Source organism: Hyaena hyaena, unplaced genomic scaffold (genome assembly GCF_003009895.1).
Source record: "Hyaena hyaena isolate Hyena2069 unplaced genomic scaffold, ASM300989v1 scaffold_237, whole genome shotgun sequence".
NCBI lineage: Eukaryota > Metazoa > Chordata > Mammalia > Carnivora > Hyaenidae > Hyaena > Hyaena hyaena.
The window spans coordinates 52,706-69,782 of NW_024080874.1; the positions used below are offsets into that span (position 1 = coordinate 52,706).

Genomic DNA, 17,077 nt, shown 5'->3' on the forward strand with positions numbered 1-17,077 from the left:
TGAATATGGAACCTGCTTAAGATCTGTCCCTCTCTCTCTGCCCCTCCCCAACTTGTGTGTGTGCTCTTAAAAAAAAAAAAAAAGATTTAAACATAAAGAATTGTCATTTTAATGATCTGGAAGTTCAATTATGTTTAAATATAAAGAAAATCATATTTCTGGATACTATTTTTATTTTTAAAATTTTTATTATTATTTGTTAATGTTGAGGAATATGAGGTTTTTTTTTAAAAAATAAACTCTAGGCTCAATGTGGGGCTCAAACTCACAATCCCAAGAACAAGAGTCACATGCTTTTCCAACTGAGCCATCCAAGGGCCCCTCTGAATGCTATTTTTAAATGTCAATATGAAGTACAGAATAGTTTGTTTATGCCAGCCTTCAAAATATATCTTCAACTAATACAACGAAAACACATAATCTTAAAGATTATTATTAAACTAGTATATCAATAAAAAAATTGGGGGCTCCTGGGTGGCTCATTTGGTTGAGCGTCTGACTCTCGATATTGGCTCAGGTCATGATCTCATGGTTCTGAGTTAAAGCCCTGTGTCATGCTCTCTCTCTCAAAATAAATAAACTTAAAAAAATAATTATTAAAAAAAACCTTATCCCTGATTTCTAGGTTTTTCTGACTCATCTCTGGTTTTTGGAATCTGAAAGTTGGAAGAACTCAATGTAATAGGATATGGGGTAGCAAAGAGCAGAAATAATTCAGAAGTATAAAAAAATCCAATATTAAAGACTCTAAATAAAAGTCTTCAATGTATCTGTAACAAATGAAGCCTCTCTTGGTATTTCTCTTTAAAATATTGACCCAGAAACTGTGTTAGGTTAGGAGGATGGAAGTGGGTAGGATAGAAGGAAAGAGTCATAAAAAGATACATTAGAAACAAATCAGGACTTTAAGGAGCTTATGGGGCCTATGAAATAAGTACATAAAATAATGACAATACAAGGTACAGATAAAGAATTACAGCGGTGAAGAGGAAGATGAAGGTTTTCCATGCTTGGGGAATAAAGAAAAGCTTCACAGAACATAAGCAGCATATGCTTTCTCTCTCTTGTGTCTCGGGAGCCACAACACTGTCAGTAAAGATACAGAATTAGGACCTGGCAGAAGACATCAAAGAATATGGTGTAGTTTACCAATGACATAAGGAGAAGAAGCATGGAAACTAAGAAATGTAGATTAGGGGCAAATAGCTGAAGGCTTCGAATATTGGGTTAAAGAGTTTAGATTTTGTTTATAGGCAACAGGCAGTCATTAAATTTCTGAGCAAGGCAAAAGGGAAGCCTGAGGGTAAGTGGCTGTGGAGTGATGAGTTCGTTAGGAAACTACCTCACGTGGATGAGCCCAAGTCACGACCTGAGGTAGATGAGTAGGAATTAGAGAAATGGATGAATAGGAAAGACACTAAAGAAGAAAACAGACAGAATTTAGCATCCCGATAGATGTGGGACACAAAGGAGTGGGGGAGAAAGGGTAAAAAATGGGGTTAAGATTTTAAGCCAGGTAACTGGAAGGCTAATGGTACTATTAATGGAAGTGGACAAAGAGAAGGAAAAAAAAACAGTGCCATCTGGGAATACATATAAGGGTAATTAAAAAAAATAAGCTGAATTCTTTCATTCTTGTTTCTCCCACAAATATGGGGGACAATACTTCGCAACTCCGATAAGGAAATAGCACAGTGTGGGCTAGGGGAAGTAAGGACACAGACGAGGGGGTTCTGACAACTGCTGCTGGTTACCTAGAAAACTGAAAGGCTACAATCATAAATGATCACCTACACTACTCTCATACAGATTTCTAATTACCTAGCATTTCTTTTTGAAAACTGGGGACAGCATAAACTATAAGACATTTATGTGATGTACTAAGCTGAAGTGATGTTGGGGTGTAGTTATGGAAAGAGCAGGCACTTCCTCAGAGGATAAAAGTATACTGCCTGTCTTTTGGCCACTTACTGAAGACTTATTAAAGACATGCATCTCTCTCTCTCTTTTTTAATATTTTATTTTTACGTTTTTAAAGTAGGCTCCACACCGGGGCACGTGGGTGGCTCAGTCAGTTAAACGTCAGACTTCGGCTCAGGTCATGATATCACAGTTTGTGGGTTCGAGCCCCGCGTCGGGCTCTGTGCTGACAGCTAGCTCAGAGCCTGGAGCCTGCTTCAGATTCTGTGTCTCCCTTTCTCTCTAACCCTCTGCTGCTCATGCAGTCTCTCTCTCTCTCTCTCAAAAATAAATAAAACCTTAAAAAAAATTTAAATTAGGCTCCACACCAACGTGGGGCTCGAACTCACTACTTCAAGATCAAGAGTTGCGTGTTCCACCTACTGAGTCAGGTAGGAACCCCTGTTCATGCATCTCTTGAACATCCCTATATTTAACAGAATCACAGACTAGGCCCTGGATACAAAAACATCTAATACTGGGATAAGCTATCAGAAAAGAAATATGATAAATTTCAATTCCAAGTATCAAAAGTATTATTTATAAATATGAAGGGGAAAAAATCTGTCTCAAAAACTCAGAAAATAACTTGGCTAGATTGCAGGCGTCTGTGTCTGTCGGTTTGGAACCATGATTCTATCACAGCAGAACAGCAACACATAGCGATGAGTCTTCCAGTTTTGAGAAATTCATGGAGTAGCTGAGGCTTATTTCCTGAGAGTTACTGTGATTATGAGGATTATCTTCAAAAACTTATTCCTCTTCAAGATAAAAGCCATTACACGCTTTCCAGAGCTCTCTATGACTCATCCAGGACCTTTCAGAGCATTTCAAGTTAAAAATTGGGCCAAAAAAACCCTTGTCCGACCCATTCCTCAAAACCGCTTTGACCTTACCTGGCTGCTGCCTTGCTGAGTAGTCCAGTCCATCTACTTTCAAGACCCTCCAACTGTGCAGTGATTTTCTCTCTATCAGCCAGCTCAGCGGACTGTGCTATTCTGCCTCCTTCTGCTTGAAGCATATCTACTGTGGCCTTTCGATCATCAAGGAGCCTCTGGAGCAACTAGTGCACACAATGTTGAAGGAGAATGAAAAGTGGTAACACAACATCACTTTGAAATCTTAAATAAGGAAGAAAATAGAAACGAACAATTCCCAACCCCCACCAAATCCTAAACTGAATTGAATAATGATAGTTTGTTGTTTTTTAATCCAGAGGCAAAAACATGAGATGCAGCATAGTTCCTAGCACCAGTATAAGCTTCTCACAGTCTTAGTTTTTAAATAGAGGGGTGATAGTCATTATGTGACTAACCGGGAACTTACTTTGAATGAGGAGAAAAATGCACTAAAAGGGAAATTAAACCAAACCAAAAATGCAGATGGAACCTTATACATGATATACAACATTATTCAGAATATTGCTGACCCTGAAAACTCCAAAAACCTTGTAAGAGAAAGCTGTGCCTGAAACACTGGAGTAGGATACATGAACAGATACACCCAACAACTGTTTGGTCCAACATATGCCACAGTAAACTGGTAGACTGAAGTAAGATGATGCAAATCAACTTCCACCTGTCTTTTCATGGATTTCTACTAAAACTCCTGAAAATGCTCCTAAACGAGAAGCAAATGTGTTGTCTGCCACTCCCTACGGCTGTTACAGTTCACTGTCCCAACATTCTCACTTACCTTCTGTTCTTGGATCTGTGCTTTTACCACTTTATACTCAGCAGATGGAGGTTTCTGATTGGCTATGAGCTCCTCTGTGTCTGCCAACCAGCTGAGCAACGGCTCCAAGGCATCTTGAAACTTCCCACAATGCAACAAAGCCTCCTGCAGTTGTGCAATTCTTTGTGCAACCTGTATCACAGATGCAGGGGCTCGTTGTGAGAAAGGAGAGAGCTTTTTAAATGACTACCGACCCCCTTTCCTAATTATATTTTGTAACTGCTGAATCTGTATTTGCATTCAGGTTGCAGGGAAACCTAGAATTGAGATGCACCTTTCTAGGGTCTCCATTCCCACTGCACTAGTTGGCCCCTCGCCACTCGCCTTTTTGTTCAGTGTGTTCCATCGAGCGTTGATCTCTTCCATGTCATGTTCCAAACCCTGCACATCACAGTTTTTTCCAGCACTCTGAATCAACCCCTGGCCGAGTCCATTCACCTGCTGTAGCTTCATCTGAAGAGGATCCACCTGTTCTTTCTGAAACATCTAGATAATCACAAGCCAAAGTTTTAATCTAAAGGCAGCAAACCAGACCCTCTATACCACCCAGTGACTGGTCATTCTTGGGAGATTAATGATTTAACAAAGGAGAAGCAGGAATAAAAAGACAAATCAAGCCATTTGTATAGGGAATTATCCAGGAAACATGTGGTTTCATATTTCAGTACATCCTCCTATGGACAATTACAGAGAGTTATGGCATTACTTAGTGGTCTTTAACCCAATGACTCATGGTTGGTTGGTTGGTTTCTGCTTGCTTAATTTTTAATGCAAAAAGCTATAGAGGATAGAGAAGAATCAGCCTCAAGATATCATTAAAATGTGCTATCAATCCTAAAAGAGTAATATCAAATGACAGTACTTAAGATTAAAAATACCTTAGGAAACACCTTTAACTGACCACTGATAATGTACCATTCTTCTCTGACTAGGACTCATAACTCAATTAGTTGTTATGAAAAACACCAACCTCATAGTTTAATCCCCCTGTGGTCATTTAATTCCATTCTGTTCCAGGGCCACAGACCACACACTGCTAATAATCTTAGGACAGTATTCCTGAGATTACAAAGGGAAATGGGCCAATAATAGTGGGAAATGTCCTTACCAACTTCAGACACATACTCTGACATGCAGATACACACAAAGTATTTTTATAATTATAATCCTGCATATCCATGTTCACCAATAAACAATGGAATTTTAAAACAATGTGAATGAGTGTAACAAACAATGCATGTTTCTTTCTCCTACAGTTAATAAGCTCCATTATGACTTAGAAATTTCTAAAAGGAAACAGAGTCAGAAGAAAATAATACTTGACACTCTAATGGTATTAAAGAAAAGAATGAAATAAGTGTCCTAAAATCAGATTTTTCTCAATTATCAGAGGATAAAATCAGCCACATTCCACACATTCCCTATAGATCCAATCTGGATCTATTTCTATTCTTTTTCCTTCCATAAAATGTCCCTTCTGTTTCAGTGAGATAGGTAAGTTAATTAAAGTCAAAGAATGACAAAAAATGGAAGAGGACAAAAAAACGTAAAAGAAAGATATAAAAGCTTGGGTAAGATTAATTTTGTCCTGTATGAGACTACAGTTCACACTTGCATCAGGAAACGGATTCTTGAAAGCATGGGTCATGGCTGGATAATCAAGTCACCAGGGAGGAAAAGCCCCAGGGAACACTAAAAAAGGAAGTTTACAAAGGTAATTACCAGTGGGCTTCATTTTATACTATAATTTGATTACACCATATTTTGTTAGGCAACACTACAAGGCGGTTCAGCTAAAAATGACTGTTTCCCCAACAACAGGGTTCCCAGAAAAAGCAAGTGCTAGGATTCCATTTTCTACTAAAGATGTTTTTACTGCAGAAAACTCAAAGCAGAGGGGGGAAAAGCCAACTCCCATGTTTTAAGTTGCTTGGGTTCAACAAAAATGGTGGTTGATGTAGGGTGTGAGGGTTGGAAAAGCAAAGAAAGCAAAAAACCAAAGGTAAGGAGGGAAGATGTCAAGCCCACACTCAAGAGCCCCCTTTTATCCACAAGCAAATCTTGTCTCATACTGTCACATTTTCATTATTTCTGTGCTGTCCAGTATGGTAGCCAGCAGTTACATGATGCTATTTAACTAAAAATTCATTTCCTCAGCCACACTAGCCACATTTCAAGTGGTCAACAGCTATGTGTGGCTAAGTGCCTACTGTATTTGGGTAGCACAGATAGAGAATATCTCCATCTTGGCAAGAAGTTCTACTGGATAGCAATATAAAAAACATAGAAAAGTAAAATACATTTAAACAGCTTAGTTACCTCTTTTATACAACAGAGCTAATTCCTGTTTAAAGAATTCCATTTACTTTGTCAACGAACATTTCCTACAGAAATATCAGGGATTCCTTCCTTCATTTCTCAACCTCCACTCTATGGATTAATTTAAGAGGGAATGGGTATTTCTCTCATCTTTTTCCAGAATTTAAAAACTATAAAAGTACCTCTAAATAAATACTATCTAATTATTTATTTTGGGGGCGCCTGGGTGCCTCAGTCGGTTAAGCGTCTGACTTCGGCTCAGGTCATGATCTCACAGTTCATGGGTTCGAGCCCCGTGTCAGGCTCTGTGCTGACAGCTAGCTCAGAGCCTGGAGCCTGTTTCAGATTCTGTGCTTCCCTCTCTCTCTCTGACCCTCCCCTGTGCACGCTGTCTTTCTCTATTTCAGAAATAAATAAAAACATTTAAAAAATATTTATTTTGAACACAAATTAACAGAAGGTTAAAGTAAATTTAAAAACACTTGCTCCCTTCTCTCAACTCCCAAATAAAGGTGTTCTGCAAAACCAGTGCTTTTAGATGCATTAAAATTCCTACTCCTCAGTATTTCAATGGGGCTGTGCCATGTTATTAACTAACCAGAGCTGGCAGACATTTCCCAGAGCAAAACACTAGTAAAAATTATCCCAAGAGTGTAAGATGCAACTGGGACATAAAACAGAGTATTTCCCAAAGAGCCTCTTACAACAGTTTTATCTTTGGTAATGCCACATTCTCCCAGTTTTTACTCTGCCTGATCATTTTTTAAAATTTATTTCCTTTATTCTCTTCCTCCTTTTCTTCTAGATCTCCAAATGTTAGTCTTTGAGGGTGGGGGTCAGGGGAGGATATCAGTTCTGGGCTCTCTCCTTGACAATTCCATCCATTCCCATGTCTTTAAATATTAATCATGTTACCTATGGTTAAAGTGTGTGTGTGTGTGTGTGTGTGTGTGTGTGTGTGTGTGTGTGTGTATGCCCATCCAAGTAACTTTAACACTGACATACAAATGAAATCATGGGTACCTCAAAACCTACTCTTTTCCTCTCCCCTAAAAACTTTTTCTCTAAATCAACAATTTACTACTGCCCCCATCTGCTCAGCTGCACAAACTAGAATCGAGAAGCCAACCTTGATAACCCCCTTTCCTTCTCCCTCCCTTTCAACATAAAAGCCATTATCAGGTCTTGTTGATTCTACACCCAAAATATATTCGTATCTTGAATCTAACCGTCTTCAAATCCAGTGATGTCTCTCTAGTCCAAGCCACATGGACAATTGCAGTAACCTAGCAGGCCTCTCTACTGTCCTTGATCTACTATAATGAACTGCACACACAGCAACAAGTATGATTTTTTTTTTGTGAACCATTCAGTGTTTTCTGTATTTCATGCCAATCATAAGACAAACTAATAAAATACAAGACAAAATAAATCTGAGATTTATAAACCCCAGACAATGTTGAGAATGTTTACTGTCTGTGAAGACTGGTTTGCTCTATCTTCAAGCTGAGAGTAATGTTTTAAAAATGTAAATGAAATCATTTCACTCCCCTACTTAAAATCTTTCAATAGCTTCTCGTGGCTTTTAAAGTATAGATCCTTTTGAAAACTTCTTAGTTCCTGCATCATCTGGCCTCTTCCAGAGCCCTTGCTTACTGTTGGCTAGCCACTTGGCCTTCTTAAGAGTCCTAACATCCCAAAGTCTTCCCAGCTTCCATTTCCTGTGCCTGAAATATTCTTCTCTCTGCCCAAGTAACTTCTATGTATCCTTCAGGTTTTAATTTTTTTTGTTTATTTATTTTTGACAGAGAGAGATAGAGAGACAGAGAACATGAGCAGGGGAGGGGCAGAGAGGGAGGGAGACACAAAATCTGAAGCAGGCTCTAGGCCCTGAGCTGTCAGGACAGAGCCTGACGCGGGGCTCGAACTCACAGACCATAAGATCATGACCTGAGTCGAAGTCAGATACTCAGCCAACCAAAGCACCCAGGCGCCCCTGGAACCTTCAGGTTTTAGTTTTAAAATCCTTTCCCTGATACAATTGAAATTAAATATCTCTATTATGTATTATAGACTTTACTTTTTATTCAGAACATTTTCTGTGATTTTTAACTACACATTTGCGTCTATTCAAGTTTTCCCCCCCAGTAATCTCTACACCCAATGTGAGGCTCAAGCCTAACCACCCTGAGATCAAAAGTCACATGTTCTGTGACTGAACCAGCCAGGCAACCCTATATTTGTGTCTTTTTTGCTTAATATTTGCCTCAGTTACTATAGTAGAAGTTCCACAAGGGGAGGGACTATGTAGATTCTATTCACTGAAGGAGCCCCAACACATGGCACAAAGCAGGTACACAAAAATTATTTATCCAGTGGATGAATGAATCCTTGTATAGAAATAGTATTAGGGAAGGCAAACAAATTTAGGAAGGTTCTGATGATCAGCTGAACATTCAAACACTGAACTAAGATTGTGGGGCTTCCCAACTTTTGCTTTAAAAGACTTTCTTGGCAATTCTGAATTTTATATAACCCCTAATTTTATACAAAATATTTTTTTCTTCCACTGAACCAGTGTCTGGAAATAAGACTAAAGGAGGTCTGCAAAAGAGAAGAGGGGTTAAATAACCACAGATTGCTCTCAGTGGGCCTAGGATCCCACTACAAGGATAGCAAACAAGTTCTAACATTTTGCTTCTTCCACCGAACTCTCGTTAATGCTATCAGTTTATATCTATTTTAACCATGTATACATGCATACGTTTGTATACACACACACACACACAGCGTATAAATTACATTTCAGGTATGATCACTTACTGAATTCTAAGTGTTTATGTATTAAAATGTCAGGTTCAATTGCCTCTAGGAACCATTTATGAAGAAATGAAATCCATACATCTCTCATCTTGGAAAAACTTTTTCCCTTAGTATTTCACAGATTAGCAAAATCTGTATACTCCCATTAGCACTATAATATTTGTTTTGTTTCAATAAATATTTTCAAATGCATTTCTACATTCTTATTGGTTAATGTCCCGGCTGGGGTGATGGCTTAGATTTCTTTTATACACAAATGCAGGCATTTGCTTGCTACAGCACAGTAACCACACTTCAAAGATGGACAACTTTACAGCTGGCTACCACTGCCTTCTCTTGCTGTTTGTATCAGGCAGTATTTCATAAATTAACCCCTGGAGCTGGAGGGAATCCTCAGAAATTACCCAGCCCCATTTACTTATTTTGTAGATGAGGAAACAGATCTGAGACTGATGTATTAAGGGTTTCTCTGATTTTTTTCCTTTATGCAGATTTGATCAGCTCCTTACAAATTTAATCCCTGTATTCACTGATTATTGCTCTATGCTTTATACTAAAAATATTCTGTGTAATCAAGAATGCCTATAACTTTGGACAAGTTATTGGGATCCCAGTGTCAACCCCAAATTCAGTAAAACTCAGAAAAGGGAATCAGTCCAACAATCTGAAAGCTTGAGGGGATGCTACATCGCAAAATATTTGGTGAAGCCCAAGGTGACACCACCACCACTCAGCTAAGCAGGGGATCTGTAGCAAAGTTGGCAGCTTGTGGCCTGCAATCAAAATGACTTTCCATTGCTGGTAGCTGCAAGTTTAATTGGTGCTCTAGCTGACAAAGCTGCCCTGAAAGGCTCTGCAATGGGGTGGATATGAGAACCCATGTTTCTTGTAGTATCCACACATATTCAGATGTATATTCACTCATTCATTCAGTCCATCACAGTGAATGCCTATTAGAAGGCAGGCACTGTTTTGGGTCCTGGGGATGGTATAAAATCAAAACCACCTCTGTCTGTACTCAGTAATCCCTGATGATATTAGATTAGATGAAACTTCTAAGTCCTTTATTCCTTAACATTGCCCAAATGACTCTGGGGCAGTGAACTCTAGAAAGCTGCCAATCGGGGCGCCTGGGTGGCTTAGTCGGTTAAGCATCCGACTTTCGCTTAGGTCATGATCTCGCGGTTCGTGGGTTCGAGCCCTGCCTAGGGCTCTGTGCTGACTGCCAGCTCAGAGCCTGGAGCCTATTTCAGAGTCTGTATCTCCCTCTCTCTCTGACCCTCCCCTGCTCACGCTGTCTCTCTCTCCTAGAAATAAATAAAAGCAAGCAAGCAAGCAAGCAAGCTGCCAATCTTAAGTCTTTGACTAGGAGTACTCAAGGATGTGAACACTGTTCCTGGGGGTTTCTAACATACTCCATTCTCTAACATTAAGAATCTCAGAACCTTAAAGCTAAGAGAGAATCCAAGAGGACATTCAGCCCACTTTATGGATCAGGAAACAAGAGGTCCAGGAAAAAGAGTGACTTGCTTCAGCACACAAAGTTTGACAAGATGGCTAAAATACCTCTATTTTTAATAAACATTATGATGCCTTATTCTGGCTTTAAGAAACACACATTTGTATTGAAAAGCTGTTATTCACACATCTAGATGTTGCTTTCACCCAAACTGTTTTGGTGAATTCTTTCAACTAACCAACACAGCTATGTGGAAGAGAAAGGGGGAGGATATTGACAGTGATAGCCATGGGTTATCTTATCCTCACAGGGTTCTGGCTTACCAAATGAACAAACTGGAAACTCAGGACATCTAACTAATTTGCCAGGTGGCTGACTCTCCCAGGTCTCTCTCCAAAGCCCTCACCACTGCTCCTACCTTACCGCTGACATCACCGATTAAAGAGCACCCTCTTTATTTAGGACAGAACATGGTCACTCTAATTTTCAAAAGCAGAATCATTCTTTCCTGCTAATAATCTTTTCCAAAATGCAAACCAACAACTATTGGGCTTGGTTTATCACTGAATAAAAAAATGAAGTACAAATTGTAAAGTTTTTCACCAAATGAAAGACATATTTTGCCCATAAATGCAACAGAAAGATCAGAATAGCCCAGTGCCCCAAAGAAAGGATTATCTGTGCCCTTTCTAATCACTACCAAGTTAACTTGCACATCTCACTTTACTCCACCGATACTTTCCCAACGAAATGAGCAACAATTACCTCATTTGAATTTAATTCATCAGTTGTAGCCAGAGGCACTTTCCCATGTAGCACTGTGCCAGTCACCTCTTTTATTTCAAATCCTGAGGAATCAAGGTCCCCCTTAATCCACATTCTAGTGGGGGAAGTCTCTTCTAGAATAGGAGTTCCTTCTTCTGAGATAGGCACTGAATCAGTGTGGGCAGTATCTCCCAGGAGGGCTGCACCAGCAAGAAACATTTCCTCCATAGCAGGCCGTGCAGCAGCTGGGGCTGCAGACCCCTCCAGGGTGGGCACTCTATCAGCCAGGGCTGCAGACATCTCTGGGGTGGGCACTCTATCAGCCGGGGCTGTAGGCTCCTCCAGGGTGGGCACTCTATCAGCCGGGGCTGCAGACCCCTCCGGGGTGGGCACTCTATCAGCTGGGGCTGTAGGCTCCTCCGGGGTGGGCACTCTATTAGCTGGGGCTGCAGACCCCTCCGGGGTGGGCACTCTATCAGCTGGGGCTGCAGACCCCTCCGGGGTGGGCGCTCTATCAGCTGGAGTGGCAGGCTCCCCTGGGGTGGGCACTCTATCAGCTGAGGCTGCAGACCCCTCCGGGGTGGGCACTCTATCAGCTGGAGTGGCAGGCTCCTCTGGGGTGGGCACTCTATCAGCTGAGGCTGCAGACCCCTCCGGGGTGGGCACTCTATCACCTGGGGCTTTAGGCTCCCCCAGGGTGGGCACTCTATCAGCCGGGGCTGCAGACCCCTCCGGGGTGGGCGCTCTATCAGCCGGGGCTGCAGACCCCTCCGGGGTGGGCGCTCTATCAGCCAGGGCTGCAGACCCCTCTGGGGTGGGCACTCTATCAGCCGGGGCTGCAGACCCCTCTGGAGTGGGCGCTCTATCAGCTGGGGCTGCAGACCCCTCCGGGGTGGGCGCTCTATCAGCTGGAGTGGCAGGCTCCTCCGGGGTGGGCACTCTATCAGCCGGGGCTGCAGACCCCTCCGGGGTGGGCACTCTATCAGCCGGGGCTGCAGACCCCTCCGGGGTGGGCGCTCTATCAGCTGGAGTGGCAGGCTCCTCTGGGGTGGGCGCTCTATCAGCTGGGGCTGCAGACCCCTCCAGGGTGGGCGCTCTATCAGCTGGAGTGGCAGGCTCCTCTGGGGTGGGCACTGCAGCAGCTGGGGCTGCAGGTTCCTCCAGGGTGGGCGCTACAGCAGAGGGAGCGATAGGCTCCTCCGGGGTGGGCACTCTAACAGCTGGGGCAGCAGGCTCCTCAGAGATGGGCACTCCATCAGCTGGGGCGGCAGGCTCCTCCGGGTTGGGCACTCTATCAGCTGGGATGGCAGGCTCCTCCGGGGTGGGCACTCTATCAGCTGGGTTAACAGACTCCTCTGGAGCAGGCACTGCAAAAGCTGGGGTGGCAGATCCCTCTAGAATGTCATCCCTCATGGTAGCCACTGCAACAGCGGGGGGAGCAGCCAGGATGTCCTTGTCTTTGGTGGCCACTGAAGCAACTGGGACATGTGCCTCTGTGGTGGCCACTGAAACAACTGGTGTGTCCGCCTCTGGGGCAGGCTCTGCAACAGCTAGGACGTCCACCTCTGGGAGAAGCAATGCAGCATTTAGGGCACCATCTTCTGTAGCAGGCAGTGAGGCAGCAGGAATAGGCTTCTGTGGGATGGGTGTCCATCCCTCCAAAGCTGGTTCAGTACTACTAGCCTTGGTAACTTGTTCCTCTAGAAAGATATTTAGCAGTGAATCTGAATCTCTCATTTCTGTCTCCCCTCTCTCTGATGATGCCACAGTCAGCTTGGGCTTTGTCTCATTCATAGTTTTCAAGCCATCTCTGCTAGGTCTCGGTCCTCCAACCAGGAGGGGCAGATTCAGACCATCTGACTCTGTGCACTTCCTCTGGAGAGCCTGGAAGATCTGCTCTGGGAAGGTTCTATGAAAATGTGCTGGGGCTTGGTCCCCTGAAAGCCTGGTTTCATAACCCAGCTCTTGCACCTCACCGTCTTCATCCCAAACTTCCTCCTTGGACAATTCACAAGGGTCCATGTTTCCCAAGGAAGTCAGATTGTTACTTTCTTGATTAATAGCTCCTTTTTCACTTTCCAAATGAATCTCATCTGTTAGTAAATGTGAATCATGCGATAATGCCTCTACTTCAGATACTGAGGTAACATCTGTTAGTTCATAGCTAAAAGCACAACTGAGGGGGACCCTCTCAACATACTCCTCAAAATTCCCCTCAATGTGACTGCAGTCTACCTGGGACAAATTGCCATTTTCTTTGGCCAGCTCAGCTACAAAGGCTGATAAGTCTTCTTCATGAGAAGCCCTGTGATCAGAGTTGGGAATTTCTCCTGGGTCCAGCTTTCCCAGTGACACCAGATCTCCTGGGTGTCTGAACTTAAATTCCCCTGCAGTCTTGGGGCTAGAAGGCACTTTGTCATGCTCCTCCTCACTAACAGTGGAAGTGTCTCCCATGGTATCAGAGTGGGCAATAAGTTCCAGAGCATTAGGCACCTGAGAAGAATCCAGGGCATTAAAATATTCATAATCCAATCCAGTATCAGAGTCTTTTACCCTTACATTTAAAAGGCCTATGTGTTCCTCTTCTAAGTCAGCTCCTGGAAAATGACTAATGACAACTGAATTTTCTGCATCCTGGGATGGGGCCAGCCCTTCAGAAGAGGCTTGCTTCTCCAGCTCAACTAGAGGAGTTACTCCTTCTTCACATAAACACTCCTTTTCAAGTTCAAGAAACATCTGCACTGAATCTGTGTCAGAGAGCTGCTCTGAATCAATAAGACCAACAGTACATTCTAAATCAGAAACAAAACCCTCCAGCCCCTGAGCGGTTCTATTTGTCAGCTCACCTATAGCACTCTCACCTGTGAAAACACAACTGTAATCAAGAGGTGTATCCTGGAAAACAGAATCCAAATGGTTCTTTGCGGGCTGTAGGTCATCAGAGCAACAAATCTGACCAAGAGCTAGGTGGTCAAAAGTCCTTAAGACAGCAGCCGAGCAATCGGCTCCATCCTCTGCCACCACTACAGTGTCTGCTAAGCTGTTCTTTTTCTCATCTGCCATTAAAAAAGCCTTTGCTCTCTCTGACAGTTTCTCTTCCTCCCACTCTTCCTCAGCCTCCATCATAATCCATCGTTCATCCTCCTCAAACTTTAGCTCAGACTCTGTTTTCTCTCTCAGGCTGGGAGTTATGAGAATATGCAATTCTGGATCCAACAGCTCTTCACTCAGGCAAGGGGAGAGAGGTGGCATTTCCACAGTGCAAGCTGTATCCCCAAGGGGGTGCTGCTTCTCGCTGAAGCCTCCCTTAGCTAAACTTTTCATGGCTCTGGGCCAGGTTGCACTTGAGAATCTGTGTTCCTGCATTACATCTGTGTTACCACTTGTTGCTGCAGCTTCTGATTCTAGAGGCTGGAATTCACGGGGAGAGTGCTCACTGTGCGGCTGCAATCTGAAGTCTTGGCACTCTCCACTTAAGTTTTTCATATCCTGCACTTCTGGAATATCCATGGATTTGGACACATGTTCCAGAGTCACGGACTCTGACTGAGGTTCCCTGTGGTCCAAATGACCAGAACTTTCTGTCAGTGCAGAACTGGATTCCTTCTTCTCTTGCAAGGAAGGATTTGAAGCACCAGCTTCTGAAACCTCACTGAGAGAGGCTTCCATACTTTCTGCAAATTCTGGGAAATTGGGTGGCATGAAGGACTTCCACGATCTCCTGTTAACATTATCTTTGCGTTCTGCATTTGGTCGCCTTCTGGGTGGAACAGGTGCTGACTTCTGTACATCACTGCTTAACTTTAGTGCATCAAATATTATTCTCTCATCCAGCTTTTTGCCTTCTGGTGCTCTAGATTCAAAAACATTAGATGCTGCTCCTAATGTACCATTGCTGGATATAGTACTTCCTTCCATCTTTTCCATGGTGCTTTTCGAAGTCTGATTAAGCTTTGACCCCTGGTCAATTTGTTCATTTATCCTCATTGTATCATATATAGATCGTTGTGGAACATAACAATCCTCTATATAGCCATCCTCTTCCTCTCCTTTCCCCAGGCAGGTGGGGTTCTGCCTTAAACAGTCTGGCCTGCTGAGTGGCTTACCCATACTTTTTCAATCAAGGTGAAGCATCAATCTTTTAAAAGTTTTTCACAGGTTACCCAAAAATGCATTCTGCAGAAGTTAAAAATCCTTTTATAAGCTCACAACCCAGGACCACCAACTGGATCTGCCCTCCAGAAAAGCCCAGAAGTCCAACTCTGAAATCATTCTGGGAGTTCTAAGAGAAACAGTTCTTCCCTCACAGGCTAACAGCCTCATAGTTGCAGACAGGTAAGTGATATAATTTAATCAACAAATATAAAATAATTCCTTGTATGGCTTCTCTTGCGTGTGTTTTTAAGAGCACCGCTCTTCCTAATTCAGTCAGTTTAAAAAAATCATTTGATATTGACAAGTCTTATTCAGTATCTAGTTCCACTCACTTCTCACCCAGAGCTGGAAGAAGCTTTATATCGACTGTGTGTCCCCTAATAACAATGGCACAGCCTCCCCAGTCTTCAAGTATGGCCCAAGCTCCTAGGAATTCCTTTCATTTTATCCTCAGTTCCAGTCCTGGAGAGTCCAGCTGGTCTGAATTAGCCATTCGTCCTCCCTAGTTCGGGTGTTTGCATTTGAACTGGGCTGGTCGGCGGATATTCCTGCAACTTTAAACACAGGAAGTCCTTCATTCGGGGCCAGCTTGGGGCTTCCTGTCTCCAAAACATCATGGCATTGTTGTGGCTCCCAGCACAGCCCTGCGCGGTGGCCGCAAAACAAGACGAGTGGAGCCCGGCGCCAGGCCTTTGAGAGGCCGGCAGGCTGCAACGGCGGCCGAGGGCCGGTCGAAGGGCTCGCTCAGCGCGGCCCTCTCCCCCGCGCCAAGCCGCGCGCCCTGAGGGCCAGGGTTGCCTCACCGCAGGCTGGCAGGTGGCTCCGGGCCGCGCCGGCCTCCAGTCCCGCGCTCAGGAAGTTAGTTTGTCCCTCCGGCAGTTGAGTCCCGCGTGCTGTGGACGCCGCCTCCCCCGCCGCCGCCAGTCCCCGGCCCGCAGCCGCCGCGCCGTGGGCTGCATGTCAAGCAGCCGCCTCTATTCTCCGCCACCGCCGGCCCCGCGGCCCCGCCGTCCTCCCCGCTCGCAGCTGTCACGGTCCCGGCATGCAAACTTCTGGCTGGGAACAAAAGGCTCCGCTCGGCCGGGCGGGGGCGAGCCCTCCTCCCTCTCGCCGCGCAGCCCGCTCACCCGCCGCTCGCTGCAAGTGCTGGGCTGGCGGGCAGCTCTCCTCCCCCTTCCCCGCGCCGCCGCGCCGCCCCGCGCCGCCCCGCCCGGGCAGCCCCCCTGGAAGCCCGGGAGCGCGACGCGGAGAACCACGGGGAGGAGGGTGGAGGCGGAGCCGCGGCGGGGGCAGGGAAAAGGAGCGACCCGAGTGGAGAGGGAGGGGGCGGCGGAGAGGATTGGAGGCCGAGGAAGCGGAGGCGGGGCTTCCGCGCGGTTCGGGGCTTGGTAGCCCCAGCGCCAGCAGCTCGGCTCACCAAACCCACGCCCACCGCGCCCCGGGGCCCGAGGGAGAGCCCCGCCCCCCCGAGAGGGCGAGAGGAGGGGGACCGCACCCGCGCGAGGCTCGGCCGCGCCGCGCAAATCCCCTGACAAAGGAAAGCCCCGCCCTCCTCCCGCTGGCCCGACCCCCTGCCGCCCCCGCTGCGTCCGGACCCTCCGGGCTCCGAGCCCAGCCCAAGGGCGAGCGAACCTACAAGGGACGCCCCGCCTCTCCCCAGCTAGCCGGTTCTGGCCAGGGCCACTCGGGGCCCCATCTGCTGGCGGGGTCGCGCTGGCTACGGCGGGCCGCTAGCATCGCTCTCGGCTCCAGCTCTACCACCAAAGGCCGTCCTAGTCCTTCCAATGTCACCTTTAGCGCGCCCCTGTCGGGCCCAGGAACACTCTAGCCTTAAACCCGGCACTTTCCGTGTGTCCGAACGCA

General features: G+C 45.1%; 2 protein-coding genes across 4 annotated transcripts in view; both read right to left on the minus strand.

The window, feature by feature from the left end:
* The window catches only part of MACF1 (microtubule actin crosslinking factor 1), a 317,520-nt gene that overhangs the window by 48,985 nt on the left and 251,458 nt on the right, over nt 1–17,077 (minus strand). For all 3 annotated transcript variants that reach the window (XM_039244487.1, XM_039244489.1, XM_039244488.1), the window contains 3 exons: nt 4,018–4,179; nt 3,655–3,825; nt 2,856–3,022 (listed from right to left, as the gene is read on the minus strand). In XM_039244487.1, the coding sequence (XP_039100418.1) occupies nt 2,856–3,022; nt 3,655–3,825; nt 4,018–4,179 (500 nt within the window). The remainder of the gene's footprint in view (nt 1–2,855; nt 3,023–3,654; nt 3,826–4,017; nt 4,180–17,077) is intronic.
* KIAA0754 (KIAA0754 ortholog) lies at nt 11,018–15,169 on the minus strand. Its single transcript, XM_039244439.1, has one exon. It carries the CDS (start codon nt 15,167–15,169, stop codon nt 11,018–11,020), a length of 4,152 nt encoding a protein of 1,383 aa, XP_039100370.1.